The following is a 15,022-nucleotide window of genomic DNA, read 5'->3' as shown; positions in this document are numbered from 1 at the left end:
AGTGTAAAGAAAGATGGTGGCCTCCATACATCACAAAAAGTTTGGTTTTTGTGCCTGAAATCTGGAGCGAATTCGGTGTTTCTTTTACACATTGGCAGGTTTTAGAGTCTCTAAATTTAGATAAAATTACTTTTAAATTCTAAAAGGATATTTTCAAGTTGTTGACACTTTGTTGATGCTATGTGTTGACTGCTTGTTGATCTGCTAAATAGCATGACCCGCCTTCAGTGGTCTCAGATTCAAATCATTTTGTAACATTTTGATAGGCCGAAGTACACTAAATGACAGACTGGTCTTCACTTGGATCATGTGATACATGAGCAGACTGTGAAGTATGTAGACATGTTTACACTCTTCATTTAGGCCAAGTTTGTTATTAAGGCCAAGTTCACTGACAACTCCCACATTGGCTATGTGAAGACGCTGGCTGCTAGTGAATCATTTCTGGCAACTGGGAGTACAGATGAAACCATCCATCTTTACAATCTGGTGACCAACAGAGAGCTTGGAACATTGCTGCAACATAATGGTAACAAGAAAATCCCTCCCCCCCAGCCATTATCAGCTTACTGAAAGAACCTTATGCAGTAATTGATTTTTTGTCAGAACATTGGTCAGTGCATTTTACATCTTGATCCTGTTAGGGTCCTAGTGGACTGGGGATGTTTTGTGGAAACTTTTGACTGAATGACAAACAGCGTTTTGAAAGGGAGCAGAAGCATTGGAGGGATGCTGAACTCTTCAAGACAAAAGTTGCAACTTTTACAGTTTGAGTCGGATTTCCCTATATTTCTCTTTTTGTTTCAGGCTCAATTACAAGCATATGTTTCCATGGCGACAGTCACATGATTAGCGGCAGTGCTGATGGAACTATTGGTATTTGGCACACTGCATCCTGGGAACTCATGAAAAGCTTACGAGCTCATAAGTAAGTGTGACATGCCATGATTCTTTGTAGAAGTAGACCTAGAAAATCAGTCTGCATTTAAAAAAAATTGATGTGCTGCAAAAGAGATCAAAAATCAGCGAGAGGTTTAAATATTTATTTTATGTAATCCATACCTAAGCACTAATAGTATCAAGCAAGAAAATGAGGAGCAGAATTAGATCCATTTTTTCTGTCCAATTTGTCCAAATCAGTTGCTAAATGATTGATGATTTTCTTTTTTCAGGGGCGGGGTCAACTCTGTGGCCATTCATCCATCTGGGAAGCTGGCTCTAACAGCTGGGCAGGACAAGTCACTTCGAACCTGGAACCTAGTCAAGGGAAGGGTGGCGTACACCACCAACATCAAACAGGGTAAGATAAACAGACAGAGTGACAGAAACATGAACAGTTAAGCTGGTTCTGAGGGCTAGACTATTGCTTGAACTGTATGTCTTTTATTACTTCCTCAGTGGCCGACTTCGTGTCATGGTCACCCGACGGTGAACTCTACATAGTTGTCGGCGACAGCATCATCAACGTATACACAATTACCACGGCAACCATTACCAGCTCAATAGACTGTCAAAGGAAAATTCTTGCTGTTTCCTTCGTAACAGTAGGTATCACATTGAAGGTCATCCATGTTGCTGCTGCATGACATGAATGACCAAGTTAGAAATCCTGCCCCGGTTGAAATCACCTCACTGCAATCACCGGCAGATAGCTGCAAAATTGTGAACAATCTCAAGCCTAAGACTCAACTCTCAATTGGTCTTTTGTGACTTCTTTCCTTTTCAAGATTTCTGAGCAATTTGACTGACTGTAGTTTGGGAGTAACTTTCTTTTATTAATCAGAATTGTTAAAAATTTTTGTTTAAGAATCGTATTCTGGCAGTTGGAGGAGAAGGTGGAAACATTCAACTGTTTGAGCTCTCTGAGGGAAAATCCACCTGCAGATGTGACTTCAAGGCTCACGAAAACAGGTCAGGACTTAGAAATGCTTAGAAATACACACCCCTGTAAATGTGATTATCAGAGCTAACAAAACCCTGATTCATCAATTCTACAGAAAAAATGGCCCTGAGCAAGATATTTTACCACGATTGATTCTCCTCTGTTCCTACCCTCCATTGTCATTACTGTTGAGCTTCATCACTGAACACGGAGTGTGTGTGTGGTTTTTCCAGAGTAAAAGGAATTCAGTGCACATCAGACCGCAGCAGTCAACCGAAGGAGAACTGCAGGTGGTTAGTGACAGTCTCCAGCGACAGCCATCTCAAGATTTGGTCTGTTAATGTTGAAACAGTAAGCACGCTTCAGTTTGCCTTGAACGTACCACACAAATTCAACCAGACTCCAGCAGCAGCTACCGAGCAAATCTGCTAAATCTGAAAAAGTGGCCGCTTTGGGGACTTTCTTAGTGTGTGCCTGGCCAAATATAGTTTGAAGGCCAGTTAAACTAAACTGAGAAAGAAGTAGAAATCTTGAGTGTCAGTTGAAGGATTTTGTAGGGGCAGATAAAAGACTTTTACAGTATTGTCGTTTGATCTTGCAACACCTTAGCTAGATGAGCCAACTCTACTTGCTGACGTGAACACCACAGCAAGATTAACTTGTGTTGGGGTCAGGCCAGTCCTGAGCCAGTCAGCAGACAGCCCAGTTGGAAAGCCAGGAGTCCCAATGACGGACAAGTCAAGGGAGGGTTTGGAAGAAGACAGCACCCTCACCAAACGGAAAAACACTGGTACAGAGCAAGGTGGGTCACGTTGTTCTGAAAGGTGGACTCGGACAAAAACAGGAACATCCAAGGAGTGGAATCTCTCAGTTATGGATGTATGCCTCTCAAATTGCCTTCATGGTAGATCCAACTCTTACAGCAGTCCCTTCTCCATTTGAATTCTCACCCAGAGTTGTTGCTCAAACAATGCTAACGATACATTCGCAGACATTTTTGTCAAGTACATGCTCAAATTACATAATTTGCTCCCGTAAGGATTTGTGTTTTAGAAATATCATTCTCTTGTTACTCTTAGTGCAGGTTTCAAAGCTCAAAAGTTCTGCAAACATTCCTGTCAAAGCGAGCTCGCATTTCCATCATTTCACAGACTGAACTGAAGCTTTCTCCTTCTCAATCTCTTCACAGATTCAAGGAAGAAGAAATTCAAGGCCAGAAAACAGAGACCTTGAGTGGACAATTTGGAAGTGTTGAATAACAAACCATGAACACTTTTTGCAAATTATTCTTGTACCCTGTCTAAATGAAAACCCAGCATTCTAAAGACACCCAGTACCACTTTGGCCATACTTAGTAAACCATTAATGTTCACCAATAAAAAAATTAATTTCAAAGTAGGACTTGAAGCCCTGCATTTTAATTGTAGCTTGTTGCTGTGAGCCCCGAGCGGGACCAAGAGAGGGCGCAGTTTTCCTAGCAACAAAGGCTCCAATGGTCAGAACTGGACTTCGTTCACAACGAACTGGACTTGGTTCACAAATGAATATGAAATGCACATGCTACGGTCACATCATCTACCAACGAAATTAACATTCCTGACCGACATGGCTCTGTAAAACCGATGAGGGGGTGCTTCTGCTCAAGGAGGATTGTCCTGAATTATTCAAATCATGGAAAATTCCTGTTGGAATTTTTTAAGACATGAGGCAGCTTGGGTGAAAGTGCTTCAGCCTATCACAAATTTTTTTGTAAAGATAATTATTTCTGTTTTCCATTTCAACAGCAATCTCAGACTCAAATCAGTGATCATTCGAAATAGCAAGCTTGTAATTTTAACTGTCTTTTGATCGTATTTATCAATATTTGTAAAAGCTTCACAATAACAATCTTTCCTTATATTTCCTGATGAGACATTTCTGCCATTGCAGTCAAGTGGCAATACCTGGTTAATATTTTTGTTGTAAGGAATGCAGTGTGTGTGTAAAATAAATGAAATAAATGGAGACGAGTGAATGCGATCTGAAGAAAGTGGAACTGTAGATATACAGTTGTTTTCTGTTCTTTTAACATATTTGGTGATGAATTAAATTGCTTGTTTCTGTAATCCAGCTCGATCATATACTTTAGCTTGAAATATATGATTTTTTGGGGGAGGGGGGTTGGAGAAGGTTGTATTGTTTTCCGTATCTGAAAGGGTCTGGCAACTGTTTGTTTCTTAATTTTATCTTCAGCATGGGTGATTTTGCACAATGGTAGAAAGGCATTGTGGGAAGTAAAAAGGAGGAAATGTCATAGTAGGCCTCACCTTTTCATTAACCCTTGCGTAAAGAGGGACACCTGTTGAAAATCCCTGGGTTGTTCCCACGCTGTTGCAGAAACTTGTATTTCTTCCACTTTATCTGTAAAGTAATTGAAAACGTTCGGCGTGTGATGAGACGGGTTTGGGAAACAGAGCTTAGTATTGAACGAAAGAGGGCGCCGTTTCCGAAAACAAAAGCTTGGACCTGATCCTCCATCGTGTCTTTAATCGTTTTCTCGCGGGCCTTCCTTCCTCCGTGGCTCTACATACAGGATGTTAAGAATGCATTTGCACAAGATTACGAGAATCTATATGTACTGCTGGGTTTTCTGACATGCCTTTAGACTGAAAGTGGTGAGTTATATTATGAAAGCAGCTTTGGCTTGTGTTTACTATATACAAAGTTGACAAAATGACCACAGTCGCTAGGCACAGCCTGACACCAGCAGCACGATTATGACACGTATGAATACTGTATCGGCCTAGGCCTACATCGTGTTGGGGGCATACTAAACCGTAAAGTAAGCCTACATCATCTGATCCTCGTGATATTACATATAAATGATTAAGGCTACATGATTTTAGTACTTGCCTAAGTGAGTCTAGCTACGTTGTTGTATGCAGTCATATGACTGTTTTTTTTTAGTGTTAGCAGACGTGGACACGTATTTATCATATCAGTAGGCCTATGCACATTCCCAGCCATGTGCTAGATGGCAGATATTGTCATACTACATAATTATGATGATACTTGATAGCCTCATTATCATATTGGTAAGTATATAGTTGTAAACCCTTGCTAACATGATTAGATCAGTGTTAGATGTTGCTAGTTTGCAATTTCGATTGGATAAAGTTTTGGGCCAAAAACTATAGTTGAAAAGCAAAGAATAGCCATGATGGCCATTGTTTTAGAAGGCATCCCAGGGTCAGGGATGCTTTCTATCTGTTTCCAGAAGTATTATTATTTTAGCCTTTTATTCCAACATGCACATGTACGGTACAAGATGCCAAGTGTATCATGGTGTAAACATACACTTTTTCCAATTGACAGAGAAATGACGTAAAACCTTGGTTCCAGACTGTGACCATTGACCACCGATCGACCCACCAAAGCATCGCTGACTTATTCACTATGGCAGCATCTCTCACCACCAGACATAAGATATTTCTCCTCTTCCTAAGCATTATCCTTACCCTGACTCTTGTCAGTCGGGTCTGGTACTCCAAACACTTGCATGGGTTACTGTGCGCTGCCCGAACCTTCCACCACTATGCCATCAGTGACACACCTGCTGCAACTGACGTTGAGTCGAACGGATATTTGCCAGCCTTGGCTGCAGAGGTGGAGGAATCGAAAGAGGATGTGGCGGGCAAGATAACCGACATTAAGAATCGCATCCGCCAGCAGAGGATAATGGAGGAAAAAAAGGCTCTGGAGCAGGGCGTTATGAGCCGGCAGATGAAGAAGAGGTTGAAGAAGCAGAAGACTTCATCTCCACGTTTAGCGGATACAACGCGGAAACTCCCCCAGGCTATTATTATAGGCGTACGGAAATGTGGTACCCGGGCACTATTGGAGATGCTGGAGAACCACCCACAGATAGCGGCCTGCGGTCCTGAGGTACACTTCTTTGACAAGAACTATGACCGGGGCCTGGATTGGTACCGGCGGCAGATGCAGCCTTCTCTGCCGGGCCAGATTACCATTGAGAAGACCCCTTCTTACTTCATCACGGAGACGGCGCCGGAAGACATCCACGCTATGAACAAAGATGTCAAGCTGCTGGTTATCGTCCGGGACCCCACCACCCGGGTGATCTCCGACTACACCCAAATCGTGTCCAAGGGGGTTTCCAAGATGGTGGGCGTGAGCTTCGAGGAGACAGTCATGTCTGAGGGAGAGGTGCGCACTTCCTACAAGGCAATTCAGATCAGTATGTACAGCAAGCACCTGGAACGTTGGCTGAAGTATTTTCCCCTCCGCCAGATGCACTTCGTCGATGGGGACAAACTCATCACCGACCCCTTGCCAGAGATGAAGAAGGTGGAACAGTTTCTCGGGATCCCCGATTTCATCACGTCCGATAATTTTTACTTCAATGCCACTTCAGGTTTCTACTGCTTGGCTGGTGATCGCAACAGCAAGTGCCTGGCACCCAGCAAAGGGAGAGAACACCCGAAGGTATCACCTGAGGTGATACAAAAGCTGCAGGAATTTTTCAGACCCTATAACGAGCAATTCTTTACGATGATCAACCAGCATTTTGACTGGCCGTAGTCATCAGGACTTGACAGTTGTAATGCAATTGGCCTGCAGAATAGAGAGAAAACTTCATTCTCTCTTCCGTTTTCTAAAGGCATCTCCCAATATCATTTTCAGGGTTGTAAATTGTATTATTTGAAAGTGTAATGTAAATTTTTAAAGTTCTCCATACTCTTTGGTGCATCAGAATTTCCAACATGTCTACAAAATGTAAAATGATGTAAATGAAAAAAAATGCATGTAACACAACTTGTATCTTTAAAGTATTAGTGAAAAGGCCTTGATGTAGATAACGGCATGCATGTGTTCATGTATACGTAAATAGGAAATGTCTGAAAGAGAACATTGTAATATCTTAATTGCTAGCAGTTGTAACATAGTATTGTTGAAATAAAACAGGATTTTTTTTTTTATAAATCTTGGCACCATTGGACATTTATATAAACATAAATGTACATACATTGTATACATTTGTAATATGCAGCGCTGATATAAGAAATGGTGTATTAAGTACGACACTCAGCATGCGTGAACTATGATTGAATGACAGTGCATGTGTCTGTATATATTTAGGTAAGACTGAATGTCTGTTGAACTTTTCTGTCAACTCTCCATGCATGTACACATAACATTATCAATGTTACAATATAATCCTTCCCAAGCTGAAATGCACCCCCAATCGGTAAAAGAAAGACAGGTGGTTACAAAGCGGGTTCTTGTAAGCGTTCTGCGTGTATGCAAAGACCATACACGCCAGAATAAATTGGTTTCGTGTACTCGGTGCGCTCCGCATCAAACGCGAGCATAGTTCACACGCCTCATGGCGTGCCTAGGCAGTGAGTAGCAAATACACACGCTTAGATACACGGAGCCAAAATAGTCTGATCACTCATTGTTCTTGACACATGACCCATATATATTGAGACTTGGGCCTAGGTGAGGATTGTTTTAGACAAACCTGTATATTAATTTCTTTAAATGTGTACTTTCAGCCAGTGCTTGCATGGTATCGGACATTGATCCCCGTTTTGCTGTGAAAGGTATGACTTATCCTGGCTGAAAATTAAGGTCATGTTACAGAACCCAATTGCTCTTTTAGGGGTGTAATGTGATTTTCATTGAGTGAAGGCAGTCCAATCAGCAAGGGGGACCTTACAGCTGAACTCAAGGCAAAGTGTCATTGCTTGCTATGGTAGGGTTGTGATACGTTATCATTGAAAGCTGCCATGTTGCCTCTAAGAAGTGGTGCTGATTTAAAAAAAAAAAAACCAGTTTGTGAAGCAAACCTCTGAGCAAAGTACAAACTAGGGAGGTTCTCACTTCTTATGACCAGTATTGCTACTCAGAGAAATGTTTTACTCCAAATCAAGAGCATCATGCGAATCGAACATTTCAAAATAAATTTGACGCATTTTTCTCAACTGAGTGTCGTTGAATATCTCATTTAATTCACTGAAAAGTGATCACTTTGACGCATTTCCAGTCAGAGAGCAATAGGATTGTGACAAGGCTTTGTAAAGGGTGAACTTGAAAAACTCAATCAGCATTCCGACCAATAAACAGTAGTAATTTGCTTCTACCTTTACTTTGGATTCTACAAAATTTTCAAAAATATAAAGTACATAGAAGTTGCCTCCCTTTACAATTGCCCACAGAATGCCTGGACTCGGTTACACCCCAACTATAGCATAACACCCAACTACATGTATAGTTGGGACAGTCCCAACTGTAGTGCTGTAGTTGGGCTGGCCCAACCATTGTTGACCAATGTCTGTGGGAAATGTCTCAACATTATCCAAGTCAATGTGTCTCACACTTGACACAAATCATTAAAAATGTGGCACTTAGCCCTATGACCAATGACATGACATTTGTTAACAATATGACTTTGGCACATGCTGGGCACATCATGCACACAGGACCACTCTGCTGTAGTTGGGCCGGCCCAACTGTAGCACTCTAGTTGGGACGGGCCCAACTATAGTTGGGACTGATGCTATAGTTGGGGCGTAACAACTCCACTGATATAACCACATTAGCTGTTGTGCAAATGGAAATCTACCCATGACCTGGACTATGGAAATCAGGACAATTTAACTGCCAAAGATATTTCTGGAAGATCATTAGATGCAATGTGTCAAGTTGCCATGGTAACTTTCATTCATTCACACTGCGGTTCGTAACGATCCAAATTGCATTGCCCCGAGAAATCACTTCATCTGTATTCAAATCAATTCAAATCACTGATCAAGATTTGTTGCAATGCATCAAATTCACGCAGGACTCAATTTCATTCACGAACATTACAACACACCTGCTGACACTGCGAACTGACAAAATATGTTATGATCAGGCACAAAGTAACTCACACACACAACAATGCTGCCTAAAACTTTGCCTACCTCTTGCAGTGAACTACACGTAGAAAGTGTGCGGTCACTTGTTTGCACACCTGTACCTCATACGCTCTTACTCTTTGGATACATTTTTTTGTTGGTACCACAACCAAGTCTTAATTCAGGTCTAATAAGTAGACAAATGCCTGAGGTGCAAGGCTATCTCCACGGAAATAATTGTGCAACGACTGGAGTTGGACAAAATCGAGACACTACTGATAATGTTTAACCTGTCCAACACTGCAGGTAAGATGATTTTTGTTGGGGGGGGGCAAATTAATAAGAACAAGTCACAGGACCTTATCAGTGTTCCAAAGTATTTTTCAGCCCACTAGGAGTCCTAGAGCATACAAGGTGTATAGAGGTTTTGTGTGGTGGGCAGTTCTTTTGTTCCACAGGGAAACCTCCTTTGTACGTGCCCTAGGGTTACAAAAGCACTGGCTTCCAAGATGGCAGCCATGCAAACCCTCTATATGGAACTATGGGAACTGAATTTATCCCATTTCTAGTACCAGGTACTCGTCTCAGTATGTGGGGAGGTAAACTCTGGTTCTCTTTTTTTTATACAATCGGGAATAATCCTTCGGTTATTTGTGATTTCTTTTAGATTTTTGGATACAGGCACTTACGGTTTGACTCAAACAGCCTTTCTATCCAACATCCATGACTGTATAACCACCAGGGCCCTGATTTCACAACCCATTGTCAAGTCTGGTTTTCACAGTAAGTGGCGAAATAAGGGACCTGGTGACTACAATGCGTGAACATTACATGCAGCATTGTCAAGATCTGCATAATACTCATAGGCCAACCACATTTGCACCAATGAATTATTTAAGGAAGAACACAGAACTTCTCTGATGGACTACACGGAGATCTACAGTTTTAGTGTAGGGCTTGGTTCCAAAGTGGAAATTTGGTATTGGAAAAAAGATGTTGAAGAGACTCCAACAATGCGAAAGGAACACCTAAAAGACTGTACGCTCTCGTTACAGCTCCAAGTTAATGTAAAAATCAACACTACATGCACTGGTCAATGTATTGCCAATCAGGATTTATGGAAGATTTATCAGGCACTAAAATCTGCAACATCTCAAACCTTTAAAAATCTTTCTTTCAGTAAATAGATAAAAATACATAAGGCATTGATCTGTATTAAAAATGTACAAATTCATTCAATTTAGACGATTCGATTAAAAAGACTGTAACCAGGCACTATGGGAAAAATACAACTATATACAAAAAGAAGTCATAATTTCGTTGATGATGTAGAGACGGGTTATTAATCGGTACATGTATTTCCATCAGGGTGAAGAGGAAACACAAAACCGCATGTGTGATGGATTTTTTTCTATTCTACAAGCCCGGTCATGCTTCACGACTCTTCAATCGTCGTTTGACTTTCTCTGAGTAGCTTACGAATACACAGTGCACAATATCTAGCACCAGGCCAAACCGGGACGCGATGCATCGCTGCTTACAAACGGATCCGGAAGGAACTGTGTAGAGACAATGCAGCCAGTAATGTGTGAAAACATTGTCAACATGGGTGGGCAAATCATTGTGAACATTCTCGGTCCAAAAACTGGGACCAAACATGAAGGCTTCAAAGTCAAACAAATCCTACCCTCTCATTTCAATTCAAAACCATAGGAATAAATGTCCACATGATACTTACTTGATGAAGTCAGGTGATTTGGAGATCACATGTTCAAACTCTGCAAATGACAAAGCATCGTCATCATCCAAATCGGACTCCTCCAAAACCTAAAGGGACGAATAAAATGTTTGCTTTTTTACTTCTTAGGTACTAAAAATAGAAAGGGGTAAATGCAACCAGAAAAGAAAGTGCCTACGGCTGCCTGATATGGTTGTAAGCACCTCAGACAGATTCCGGGAAATCAGTTATTGATAATAATTGATAGCATCATTACATTGTCAATGAGCTGTTGCATGTCGGCATCTGATAAGTGTTGCTCTCCGGTCAGCCTGTTGACCACTTCACGGAGATCTGTGCTACTGATGAAGTCATCGTCGTCAAAGTCTGGAGAACGGGGAAAAACACAAACCCTGGATTTACATCAGGAAAAAAGTACACTTTCAATTCATTGAAACATCATGGGCCAAAAATGCCACATGCTATACTACAAATTTCAACTAATTTAATGTAATTTCTAACAGCTGAAAGTGTCTTGAATGATTCCTGTTGACTACAATATTACAAAATCAACTCACCGTAAATCTGGAAGGCATATTCAGCCTTGACACTTTTGGGAGCAGCATCGCTAAAGACTGACATCATATCCAGGAAGTCCTCAAACTGAAGGGACCCGTCGTCTGCTGAGGAAAACACCTTGCAGATTCTGTCTTTAAAAGGGTTTTCCTACAAAAGAAGTAAAAAAAAATAATAAATGACGGCATCCAACTAACATCACATGTCATGTCTCAGACGGGAACATGTCATCCATATCTGTCTAGCAGACACAACATTCCACCAACCTTTAATTCAGGAAGCTCTAGGATCGTAGACATGGGAAGTCGGGCATTCTTGTCGGCACGAACAGCGTCTGGATCCAGTAGGTGGAATCTCTTGTGCACACTGTTAACAAAATGGCAGCAGCAGGCATTAGGGACTGCAGGTTTATTTCAAGGAAAACTAGAGTACATTAAAAATACAGTCAACAATCCAAACTGAGTACATATCCCACGCTACTTTCTTTTTTTACATGCCAGGCATTGCAAACCACTTCGGTACTGAACAAAAGTTTTGCCTTTGAGAAAGATTCTGCTAGGATCGGAACGTCAGACAGGCCTTCCATATTTTGAGACTTGTATCTTAGGTCATTGTAGTCAGCAAACAGTTTGCAGCAGTTTTGTATTACATATCTTTGGAACAAAAGTTTTGACAATTCATTTATGAGTAGTTGTATTTATTTACTTACTGAAGAATTTCTTTCTTGCTGAAGAATGTTAGCTCCTGGGATAAAAACAAAAGAGTTGCAAAAGTTGAAATAAAATAATTATCATTGCCAAAATTTATACCTACCAAAGCATTCGATTTTAGCATAAATCACAAATACAACTGAACATAATCAAAACTGAACATAAGCAAAAATGAAGCATCCTGAAAGAGCTATAAGTACATGTATGTTTGCAATATGGCAATGTGTAGTTATTTATACAGTAAACTCTTATTACATGTACATGTACATGTGTATGACAAGTTTACCAGGATAAACCAAATCATTATAACCGTTCTTTTTTTTTTCAAAAAGACTAGAAAAATAAAATTAAATAAAAAAATAAAAGATCCAACAGACAGGGATCTTGAAAATTTTCTCTTTACATTAGGATTACTTAACAGTAGTGCTATAGCAAGTTGAATGTACATAAGTGTACACATACATACATACATACATACATGTATATGAGTGAGTAGCATGCATGCAAAGCCCAGATGACGAACAGCCTGAAGCTCACTTTCACCGGCAGTGTTCCCATGCATTATGCGATGACCTTAACGTCACCTCATCACTGTGGCATTTACTCCCCACAGGGATTGTTCATAACAAGCAGGCTTGTACATGTACATCCGCCCCTGCTGTGTCACTTCATGACGCGGACAGAACAAGCTTCTAGCACAGCCATATTTAACCGATACAGACGACACACCCTGCATGATTTCACTAGTGCATGATACCCATCTTGTTGAATTAAACCCCCATTAAAACAAAAGACCTAAAAGGTAGCACAAATCAAACTATGCAGTTGGGTCTTTTTTTGCGAATTCTTTAACCCTAACCTTCCCCAACTACACAGAATTAAACAGTAGTAAAGTGTTTCATTCTGTGGGGATAGGTCCGGTAGGCCCATAACAGCTGGCATTTGCATTGGGTTTAGCATCCCTCAGCTTCTGTGCACAAATCCCATATGGGTGTTTAACTTTGTGTGAATGGGGAAGGTTAGGGCCAACAACCCTTAGGGGTTAGGGCTAGCAACCCTTGGGGGTTAGGGCCAACAACCCTTGGGGGTTAGGGCTAGCAACCCTTGGGGGTTAGGGCTAGCAACCCTTGGGGGTTAGGGCCAACAACCCTTGGGGGTTAGGGCTAGCAACCCTTGGGGGTTAGGGCTAGCAACCCTTGGGGGTTAGGGCTAGCAACCCTTGGGGGTTAGGGCTAGCAACCCTTGGGGGTTAGGGCCAACAACCCTTGGGGGTTTGGGCTAGCAACCCTTGGGGGTTAGGGCTAGCAACCCTTGGGGGTTAGGGCTAGCAACCCTTGGGGGTTAGGGCTAGCAACCCTTGGGGGGTTAGGGCTAGCAACCCTTGGGGGTTAGGGCTAGCAACCCTTGGGGGTTAGGGCTAGCAACCCTTGGGGGGGGTTAGGGTTAACATGGTGGGAGAAAGTACAGCAGTTGTGATTGAAAATAAAACTATTCTAATTTTTCACCCTATTTGAGACATTCACTGATACTGTTAACTGGTCTTAATTTTGTTTAAAATGACACAAAGCTTGCTGGACTGGAGTACCGTTTAATTCAAATATGAGTTTGTTCACCCACTGTCGATTTTTTTTCAACAACATTGGTACCTGACAGTAATGTTTTAAACCAAAATGTTATCTTTAAGACTAATGATTACAAAATAGAAGAAGTTGTAAACTCATGTAAACGCTTTGTCTGGAAATATAGCCAGGGAAAATGTACACTTACTTAAATATCTACCATACTCAAAATCAAAACTGCCTTGTACATGACTCTACGATAATGAAGTACATGTACCTACACTTTGCACGATGTACTTGAGGAAAACCTCAAGTTGGACTTCATTTCACCCAGATTGTGAAATAGGCCATTTCTTTCTAAAAGTACACTTAAAATTAAACAGGACAATTTTATTCTAGACCAGGATTGAAAATGTTTCCAAAACATGCACATGCACATGCAGCACATGAACCACAAGAGCACCGACTGAATTATTTTAGCTTTTATTTATTTCAATAGTTATTAAACATGTCCTTTGGGACATACATACATACATTTATTGATGTGTACGATGACAGTAGCTTGTGTGAGATGAGCGTTAGGAAATCCAACAATACATGGCCTGCTCATCAGCCTCAGGCATGTAAAGTTGTAACTTATTTTATTGTAAAAAAAATGTAAGATGTCACGCGTACACAAGTTGTATATACATGATGTAGAGTGTTGTAGCCTACATGCATCATGTACATGATAGTTCTGATATTAAATAGGCTGGTAAGTAAAACACAGAAAGGGGACATTGCTAGGTTAACGACAATCCCTTTTCATTTGAACCACTTCGTTAAAAACCATGGAGGAAAGAATGAAAACCCTGTTGACTTCTATTTCTAATTTTTAACGTTTTGTTCCGTCATTTCTTACCTGATAATCGTCGAGTTCCGCCTCAGTGAAGACGCTGTGTGATCCTCCCATATTGACAGCACTTGTCAATGTACTTGTCGTTCGATATTCTCAAATATTTAAAGTCGTCAAGTAAGTTTTTCTCAGTTAATTAATGCATTTTCCATTCGGAAAACTTACTCACGTCATCGTTTTCACGCATCGATGGAGAAAATAATGTCACCGCTCTAGTGCGTTGCCAGCTTATAATTAGGTATCCATTACGTTTTATCACTGGTACTTGCAAGCGATATGACAGCATGGGTTAGTTGTTTGTTACCAGCGTCATTTTTTCGCAACAGATGGTCCGGAGGGCGCCCTTGCTGCCAACCGGATTGTAAAGGGTGCAATCCAAGCCTTGAAACTTGAACACTGTCAAATGGTAAAATCAACTTGAACACTCTTCAGGGCTCAATGGCATTTGCAAGCTTGGCATTCATTGAGGTTTTGTCAAACAAAATTATTCTTTGGTCGTTAAAATGTCAATTTTTTGGGGTTAACCAATGAAATTTTTAATTATTCACACATCCCATGTAATGTAAACAAAACATGTGGTTTTATGGGGATCACTATAAAAGCGAAGCTTGTCAACTTGAAGTAGTGATCCCCATAGTCAATAGTAAACAATTTATGTATACCAAGAAATTAACACACAAAACACATAGAATTAGCAACAATTTAGGAATAACATAATGGAATGGCACCCTAAAAGAACGGTGCAACACCCACGGGTGTTTCTGTTTTTCTCAGCAAAAGT

At 40.9% G+C, this 15,022-nt stretch overlaps 3 protein-coding genes across 3 annotated transcripts; 2 read left to right on the top strand and 1 right to left on the bottom strand.

Moving 5' to 3' along the window:
• Positions 1-293: 293 nt before the first annotated feature.
• Positions 294-3,911, top strand: LOC147796078 (p21-activated protein kinase-interacting protein 1-like). Its single transcript, XM_087148691.1, has 8 exons — positions 294-529; positions 808-928; positions 1,173-1,300; positions 1,399-1,544; positions 1,808-1,911; positions 2,116-2,233; positions 2,492-2,684; positions 3,072-3,911. The coding sequence occupies exons 2-8, from the start codon at positions 846-848 to the stop codon at positions 3,113-3,115; spliced, it is 816 nt and encodes a 271-aa protein (XP_087004817.1). The 5' UTR covers positions 294-529; positions 808-845; the 3' UTR covers positions 3,116-3,911.
• A 422-nt stretch (positions 3,912-4,333) lies between these two features.
• On the top strand, positions 4,334-7,869 carry LOC110978944 (heparan sulfate glucosamine 3-O-sulfotransferase 1-like). The gene is made up of 2 exons (XM_022234306.2): positions 4,334-4,536; positions 5,237-7,869. Exon 2 carries the CDS (start codon positions 5,318-5,320, stop codon positions 6,461-6,463), a length of 1,146 nt encoding a protein of 381 aa, XP_022089998.2. The 5' UTR covers positions 4,334-4,536; positions 5,237-5,317; the 3' UTR covers positions 6,464-7,869.
• Position 7,870: 1 nt separating this feature from the next.
• On the bottom strand, positions 7,871-14,482 carry LOC147796077 (calcium and integrin-binding protein 1-like). Its single transcript, XM_087148692.1, has 7 exons — positions 14,248-14,482; positions 11,787-11,821; positions 11,344-11,443; positions 11,080-11,227; positions 10,779-10,888; positions 10,523-10,611; positions 7,871-10,343 (listed from the first exon to the last, which is right to left on the bottom strand). The coding sequence occupies exons 1-7, from the start codon at positions 14,296-14,298 to the stop codon at positions 10,322-10,324; spliced, it is 555 nt and encodes a 184-aa protein (XP_087004818.1). The 5' UTR covers positions 14,299-14,482; the 3' UTR covers positions 7,871-10,321.
• Between the last annotated feature and the right edge of the window lie 540 nt (positions 14,483-15,022).

This window comes from Acanthaster planci, linkage group LG18 (assembly GCF_054643075.1).
Source record: "Acanthaster planci isolate LZ-2023a linkage group LG18, COTS_SCS, whole genome shotgun sequence".
NCBI classification, from domain to species: Eukaryota; Metazoa; Echinodermata; class Asteroidea; order Valvatida; family Acanthasteridae; genus Acanthaster; species Acanthaster planci.
The sequence above is the reverse complement of the archived record's forward strand: the minus strand, read 5'-3'. Positions and strand labels throughout refer to the sequence as shown.

What these genes read in the sequence shown, in the direction of transcription:
- LOC110978944 (XM_022234306.2), top strand. Translation starts at nt 5,318, where the DNA reads ATGGCAGCATCTCTCACCACCAGACATAAGATATTTCTCCTCTTCCTA.
- LOC147796078 (XM_087148691.1), top strand. Translation starts at nt 846, where the DNA reads ATGATTAGCGGCAGTGCTGATGGAACTATTGGTATTTGGCACACTGCA. An exon ending in TTCAAGGCTCACGAAAACAG is followed by an intron (nt 1,912 to 2,115) that starts GTCAGGACTTAG and finishes TGGTTTTTCCAG; the next exon opens with AGTAAAAGGAATTCAGTGCA. An exon ending in AAACACTGGTACAGAGCAAG is followed by an intron (nt 2,685 to 3,071) that starts GTGGGTCACGTT and finishes ATCTCTTCACAG; the next exon opens with ATTCAAGGAAGAAGAAATTC.
- LOC147796077 (XM_087148692.1), bottom strand. Translation starts at nt 14,298, where the DNA reads ATGGGAGGATCACACAGCGTCTTCACTGAGGCGGAACTCGACGATTAT. An exon ending in TAGAGCTTCCTGAATTAAAG is followed by an intron (nt 11,228 to 11,343) that starts GTTGGTGGAATG and finishes CTTCTTTTGTAG; the next exon opens with GAAAACCCTTTTAAAGACAG. An exon ending in ATATGCCTTCCAGATTTACG is followed by an intron (nt 10,889 to 11,079) that starts GTGAGTTGATTT and finishes CCCGTTCTCCAG; the next exon opens with ACTTTGACGACGATGACTTC.